The 8,206-nt window shown below is 39.7% G+C and overlaps 1 protein-coding gene across 1 annotated transcript; it reads right to left on the bottom strand.

The window, feature by feature from the left end:
* Nucleotides 1-2,205: 2,205 nt before the first annotated feature.
* Nucleotides 2,206-7,484, bottom strand: LOC144445334 (HHIP-like protein 2). Its single transcript, XM_078134876.1, has 7 exons — nt 6,454-7,484; nt 5,570-5,883; nt 5,105-5,243; nt 4,383-4,528; nt 3,891-3,972; nt 3,134-3,165; nt 2,206-2,288 (listed from the first exon to the last, which is right to left on the bottom strand). The coding sequence occupies exons 1-7, from the start codon at nt 7,482-7,484 to the stop codon at nt 2,206-2,208; spliced, it is 1,827 nt and encodes a 608-aa protein (XP_077991002.1).
* Between the last annotated feature and the right edge of the window lie 722 nt (nt 7,485-8,206).

Below are 8,206 nucleotides of genomic sequence, written 5' to 3'. Positions count from 1 at the left end.
TCAGTACGAGAAAACAAAGATTGTAAATGATCTAGAGAAGTTTGTGTTTTTTGCCTTTTGTCAGAGGGAGAAACGCCCTGTAAAAGATGCATAACTCTCTATTTTTATTTCTCTATCGGTGTCTATTTGTTTGAGATGAAAAAAGTGAAAGTTTATGAACGACAGACGATGGATAACGGACGACGACAAAGAATCAATTTAACTCCGCTTCGCTGTCGCTGACAATTGAGTCAATATAATTAATCTAAGTTGCGGACGGAATGACTAATTTTGGCATATGTATGTAACTGACATAGGGCATATGTAAATAATGCAATTACACGACCATCTAGTTACTTCATGCCTTTCCTAGGCCTGCAATTACATGTATTTTTATCAATTATCCTGATTTGCAAACTTTAAATCGTACATTGCAGTGTATGACGACGATAAAAATAACCGATGAAATTAAGATGCCACAAATTGGTGCTAAGTATATAGCGCCCTAGTCTCGCTGCCAGACTCATGACTATCGTCCCTAAAGCTTTGTAAGCCGGGCGGCGAAGCCGCGAGAGGTGAGGGACTTTAGCTTGGGACTAAAGCCCCCACTTCTCGCGGCTTCGCCGCTCTGCTTAATAGGGACGATAGTCACGAGTTTGGCAGCGAGAATAATAGCCCCCCCCCCCGACATAATTCCGTCACTGATACACAGGTGATGCCAGTTTAGGGAGCACTTAGTAATTACAAGAGGGAGGGTCGGGGGGAAATCAAGCCTTGTTTGTTGCATAAAATGTGACCCTCTTCCGAATCCGCTGTGTTAAAACGTGTGCGCCCCTCCCCTAAATTTATTTCTAAAACATCACCCGGTCCCTGTTCACATACTTCAAAAATGCATTGGGTTAAAATTCTATCAAACATGAAAACGAACACGAGTCCCCGAAATGAATGGTCAAGACTTGATGTCATCGCTGCCACTACACTGATAGTTTTATTGGTAGACTGACACAAGTCCCTTGGATTATATTTTAAGTGTCATATTCTTCAAATGCTTTTAGTTTGTTATTCAATTTTTAGTTTTGTAAAGGAAAACCTAAACCTTTTGTTATTTTTTCCCAGTAGACGTCTCATAGCGCTCTATGCGTTCACCGGACTATTTCACAATCGCTCACTCAGATTAGATTTATCATTTTACACACAAAAATCCAGAATTCAGTTTAAAAAGATTTGTTGATTTAAATAAAAAAACGAAAAAAGCGTGGAGACTTAAGCAAGTCTAAGACAGTGGTTGCATGGTACTACTACAACAATGTAATTTTTTGTGGAGGCATAACATTAACCAATACCTGTATTTGTATCTCATCGGCTGAGCTGAAGGCCACAACTCCAAAAGACTAGATGAGAGCACTTCAGACATTTGTCGGGACCGAAGTTAGCATCGCCACTCCATCACATTATGCATAATATCTTACCACCGTTCCATCTTCACTCCTGAGAGACCCACTCCTCTCCTCACACCACATCTAATAACTGATTCACTGCATGGTTTTCAGCAGCGACTTGATTGATATGTCCTGATATACAACGGTGGCAGTGGTGTGATGTAGCTGCAGTGGGATGTGATATTTTCTAAAATATGGCCCTCCCCGAGAATCAATTTGTAGAAAGTGACACCCCCCCCCCCCATTCCGTGGGTACCCTGTCTCCCCATGTAATCACTGAAGGCGCCTTTGATAAACGTTGTTATTTCACGTATTGAAACGCTTTCATAATGACCAATAAAAACAACATGACATTAAAATTGACGTTGCATACAGTATTTATTATGAGTACTTGTGACATTGGTGTATCAAAACATTACAACGTTTCACATTGTATGTGAAACGTTGTTACATACTCAAAGATTTCAGAAGTGAGATTGAATGACGTAACAACACTCCCCTTTGTGTGCACTGATTAGACACATTGTTTATCATCTATTGATTTGACTTCAAAACAGTGTATGATCTTCAATACCTCAATCATTTGAATGTAACATTCATACGAATACCATAGCATACAGTCAGTTCACAGGTAGTGAGGCTGAAGATGAACAAAGAGCCATCAGAGCGTTTAATTTTGTACATCCATCTGAGACTGAAGAATGTCACGAGAAAAGAATAATATTGCATTGAGTATTGCACAAAATATGTCTTGTATGTATTTTCTGCTGTCCTTTCCATGAAGATATTAGATTGTCAACAAAGCAGTAAACAGAGCTGTGATAATCAGGGCACATAGGCTGCTGACTTTACCAACACCACTGTTTTCTTCTGTAAAGAAAAAACATACATGTATAACAAAAGTTAGACAAGGAGAATATGGGCAACATTCGCGGATGGAGAGATGATGACGGTGATGGCCACTGTGGTGAGTCGTTGATGCTTTCGGTGCTGGATGCTATGGTGACAGTAGTGAGATGGGGGTTTCGATGTTGCTGGTTGATTTGATGATGGTGGTGGTGGTGGTGGTGGTGGTGGTGGTGGTATTGGTGGCAGGGTTGGTGCAGGTGATGATAGTGGGTGGAGATTTCGATAGTGACGGTTGGAGGAGATGGTGTTGGTTGGTGTCGTATTGGTGGCAGTGTTGGTGGAGGTGGGTGGTGGTGTTAGTGGTGATGTTTGGTGGAGGTATCCATAGTGAGGTTTTGGTGTCGACGAGGTTGACTGGCATGATATTGGTGGTGGTTAATGTGATATTGTGGCATTGTTGGTGGAGGTGATGGTAGTGAGGTGGCGATGTCGACGTTGGTTTGTGTTTTGATGGTTGTATTGGTGGCAGTATCGATGGAGATGTTGGTGGTGTTTGTTAGTGTTGTGATCGTAGTGGGGTGGTATATATGGTATTTATGGGATGGCGATGGTGGTACGTGGCGGTAGTGTTGATGGGGTGGTAACTTGATTGCAGTTCAGACAACAAGATTTCCCAATACAATGGGATATGTTTGTGTTTTTAGGAAATATTTTTTTATATCAATACAATCGACCTCATTATGTCAATACCGTCTGCACGGAGGACCAGATAATATCTGTAGTTAATTCAGGCAGTGAGTGCCGAGAAAGAAACAGAATCGTTGACGTTCAAAGTATGTACAGATGGTATGCAAATTTAGCATTACCCTGTTTTCCATCTTGGGCAACACATCCAGAACTGAAAAAGAAATCAAATAGAAAACTTTCAGTTTAATATATTAAACAGTACATTATATTACATTTACCATGACATAAAATGACATGACATGACACCACGCCGCACCACAACACATCATATCACATCACACCACACCGCATCACATCACAACACATCACACCACACCACATCACATCACATCACATCACATCATGTCACATCACAATACATCACATCACATCACACCATATCACATCACATCACAGTACATTACAAACCATCACATCACATCACACCACACCACACCACATCACATCACACCACATCACATCACACCATGTCACATCACATCACATCACATCACATCACAGTACATTACATCACATCACATCACATCACATCACATCACACCACATTACATCACATCACATCACATCACATCACATCACATCACATCACATCACATCACAATACATTTCACCACATCACATCACATCACATCACATCACATCACATCACAATACATTTCACCACATCCCATCACATCACATCACAATACATTTCACCACATCACATCACATCACAGTACATTACATCAAATCACATCACAATACATTTCATCATATCACAATACATCACATCACATCACATCACATCACATCACATCACATCACAATACATTATACCACATCACATCACATCACATCACATTATACATAAGAAGTCAAATATAGTGTTGTACATACCCTGCTGGATCAGCAAATTTAAGAAGTACTCCACCGTCATTTGAAACAGCTGCACTATCTGTTGCCATCATGTACAGTTCACCTTTAAACAGAAAAAAGGGCATTAATTCGACGTCATACTTTAAGAAGTCTTTACATTTTGATATTGAATCACATGACCTTCATAGACCGATTTATTGTAGACCGTGTAGATCAAAATATACTCAAGATCATCTACATGATATAGACGATATAGACATAGCAACTTTATCCATGATGCATGCAACACAATATTACACACGTCCTCTTCGGATTATTCCGGTCCAAAAGTGATTATCAAGTTAGCTAATGTTCAGCTTAGAAAGAATCAATGACAGCTGCTCGTATTACTGTTAATTTAATATCAGTAGAGCAACACGGATTACATAGGGTTATTATTTTATTATGGGCCAACTTTTCTAATTTTTATTCTACTGGGATTTGTGTCTTTAAATGCAATTAACAATACTTTACCAGATTCGTCCTCGCCAAAGGACAAGATTCTATATGGGAAATCTCCAGTGAGATCTCCGGTACATAGTTGGGCATCGCCTATACAAAGGTCTTCACGACTCCATGTCCCAGACTCTTTATCCTCAATCAGTTTGAACAGGTTTCGACTGAAAGATATAAAATGGACTCATGTAAATCATCGCGATTAAAAGTTGTAAGTAAAACAAAACTTGAAATGTAAATGACAGCAAATCAACCAACCAGTCCACCCATAGCGAACAACCAATCATGTACTATAGACCACCCACCCACCCACCCACCAACCAACCAATCTTTTTTGTTCACTTTCCCTCCCACCCACACACCTATCCTGCTAGCCAGTTAGCCAACCATCCAGCCGACCAACCATCTATTCACTACATCAGACCAAAACCAAACAACATATTAGTATTGGTTGTCTGAAGCAAAGATGCCTTTGAATCGTATGTTGGAACTTGAATTTAATTTCAGGTATAAAATAGAGAAAGAATTGAATGTTGATGAAAGAAGACTAGAAGCTTTTCGAAAACTTATAAATCGTTTGCAAACATTTTGAGGTAGTACCATGTGTTTTCGCCCACGCAGCGAAAACAGGAACCTGTGTCTTCTGCAGTTTTCGTAAAAGATACCTCAGTATTTTTTACGATGGATGTTATCTGTCTGATGTATTTACACGTTTATAAATTGTGAGCAAATTCACTTACGCAGCGTCCGGTGTACTATAATCACCAAAGATATAGTCACCATAGAACGATTCGACGTCACAACCACGGTAAACATAACCACCTGTTATACTTCTACCAATAGTTCGTCCGTAGTCATGGATTGGTAAAATATCACCCTCTGAAATGAAATATGTAACATTCATGTAAGATGACACTTTAGACTGACAATAATTTCATTTATTTCACCATCAGTGACGCCAGAACATCACGGAGTCTATAAACAGAACGGGGATAAAGGTACTAGGGTGGAGGCAGGTAGTAAATCTCAATTCTAGAGTGTTCTAAACCTCAGACCACTATTTTTAGTTGTCTGAGTCTAAACCCAGGACTTTGAGAACGTTATCTAGAAAATGTATCCTGAATAAAACGTGTCAGAAAGTGACTAAACTATTTACATTTGGCAATAAATACAACAAATACGTCCTATCAATATATAGTACTGACCAAGTTCCTGGCAAATCTGTGTGTCGTAACATGAATTCCCTTCTCTTCCTCTCCACCCATAGTTTCCACCTCCTTCAATTATGTCAATTTCTTCGAAAGCGTTCTGTCCTACATCAGCACAAAGAATTCTCCCTTTGTCTACTTCGAAGGCATCACCCCTATCAACAGAGCATCTCCAAGGGTTTCTTAGTCCGTAGGCCCAGAGTTCTTTGACAGCTTCAGGGTCATCAATGAACGGATTATCTTCTGGTATCCCGTATGGTTCTAATTCTGAGTCGATATCAATACGAATTGCTGAGCCGAGGAAAGTTCCCCTATTGGACAACAACAATCACGTGTTAGAAATCGATAAACAATTATATCGATACATGGGGGTGGGGGGGGGGTGGTTAAAGTGAGTGGTGTCCCCATTTTTGTCACCATACGTTGATATGACTTTATTTTAATTTTGAATGTTTAATTCGTAAAACGAAAAAAAGGAAATAGAAATGTAAAAAGTACAAGAGTGACAAGTTACAAAATCAATTCAGAAATATTTATAAACACAGAAAATGGCAATCGCAAGAAATAAACGCTTGTAATTTCCAACCATTACGACTGTATAGCATAGAATAGTTATTAACAAATAAAACGTTATCACAAACAATCTTCGGAGTACAAAATTAAGACAACGTAATACAATTGTTTCAGACATATTCCAGATTTCAGCACTTTTTCTATTCTAGATTGACAATAACAAAAGAGGACACTATAAACTGGCAATCAATCTCAACCAAAGTACGCACTTCCATTGAATATCTTTGTTCTATCCCGAGTTTTCTCCTTTTCCAGACTCTGCTCCATTGTTTTATACTAAGTTAAATTTAAAATGTACAAGTACTTACTTGTTTTGTCCATTTCCCCTCTCACCCCATGGATCTCCACTGCCACCGCCATCACCCATGAAGACATACAAATACTGATCAAGACCAAACAACAACTGACCACCGTTATGGTTGTTTGATGGTTGATCAATTTCGAATAGAACTCTCTCTGTACTCCTGTCGGCTTTGTTTGGATCTGTGGCGTCTCGCATCATTTCACTGATACGAATGATCAAATTAGGAGTGTCGGCATTGTAGTAAATATAAAATTTTCCAGTTCCGTCATATTTAGGATGAAAGGCGATAGATAGAAAACCACGTTCATCTCCTGGGAAAACGCCATTGACGACCTCGTCACTGATGTCCAAGAATGGTTCGGGTAGCATGATACCATTTCCATCAATTATATGTACCACACCTGTTTGTTCGGCTACATAAAGGCGATTGCTTCCGTCAAATGCAGATGTAGCGGCTATGGGATTATGCAGACCACTTGCGATTTCCCTGAAGCACACACAAGTGTCTGCTTTAGGTTCCACTGCTAGTTTTGGGCGAGCGTCCAATGTGTCCATCATTTCAGGATAACAGTATTCGGTACCGCTGCGCTGCAATTCCCCGCAGAAATTTTCTTCACTCTCCAGGGACTTTAGGAGACTTTTATCATTAGTAAGAAGGGGGATTGCTTCTTTGCATTGAGCATAGAAATCGTGGCATTGACCGGCACATAACCCTGGAAGAGGAGACTCCTTTACCGCCGTGTTTTCGTAAAGACGAGATGTTACAGGAGAACACTTCTGACACAAAATATCACGGACGTAGGCACTGCAAGACTCACTCGTCAGTTGCGTCATGATGGATTTGTGCTGCTGTTGTATGTCAGCATCTCCGTTGCAGCAACCAAACTCAGAGAATTTGGTACAAAACTGCAACGTTGATGCCGGCTTGAATGGATCGACATCATTTGCACATTTGGGACTCCCAGCAGAGGGAGAGAAAATGGCAAAGAATGCAACAAGGAGAGCAACAAGTGGTCGCACTGTCGGAGACGCCATCGTTACCATATGGCTATGGTTCGATGAACTAACTATTGTACATCGCCCAAGCTATGCACTTTACACCATTGACCCCCATCAAAGTAGACCTACATCCCTCTAGAGGTAGATATTCTGGCATGGCATGATATCTACCACATTGTGAAAGATCCGAATCAGCACATTTACATGTCATGTGTTTACTGGGCTACTTTTCAGCATTCCCTTCACACGTCGGGTAGATGCTAATATACAGGGTTGTAATATCCACATCTCATACATTTAAGTAATTGTACAGAGGAATAAAATCAACGTAAAGTAAACGAAGGGAATAAAGATGACATTGACGGATTGATTGTTATGATACATATATCTTCAAACACTTCTCACCTCGTAATAACATTGGTGAGCAATTACATATACATGTGAAAAAGTTACTTGACGGACGACTAGGGTCAGCAGCAAAGTCAATATATTGATTAGTCTTCTAACAATTTTATCTCTGAATTGTTTCCCAAAAAAATTAACGTTATCTTTTTGCTAAATATTTATATTTCACCTGTTTTGAGAAATTACGACATTCATCAATTCGACCAATGACCAGTGGTCATGGTCTTGACGACTTCAATGTTTGATCACTCGTATTATTTTGTGTAAATAATGCTAACGATCAATACCCATCAATTTATTTCTTATCACCTTGTTGTCACTATTCCTCTAAACACAATGTATAGTTTTATCGA

This window comes from Glandiceps talaboti, chromosome 2 (assembly GCF_964340395.1).
Source record: "Glandiceps talaboti chromosome 2, keGlaTala1.1, whole genome shotgun sequence".
NCBI lineage: Eukaryota > Metazoa > Hemichordata > Enteropneusta > Spengelidae > Glandiceps > Glandiceps talaboti.
The sequence above is the reverse complement of the archived record's forward strand: the minus strand, read 5'-3'. Positions and strand labels throughout refer to the sequence as shown.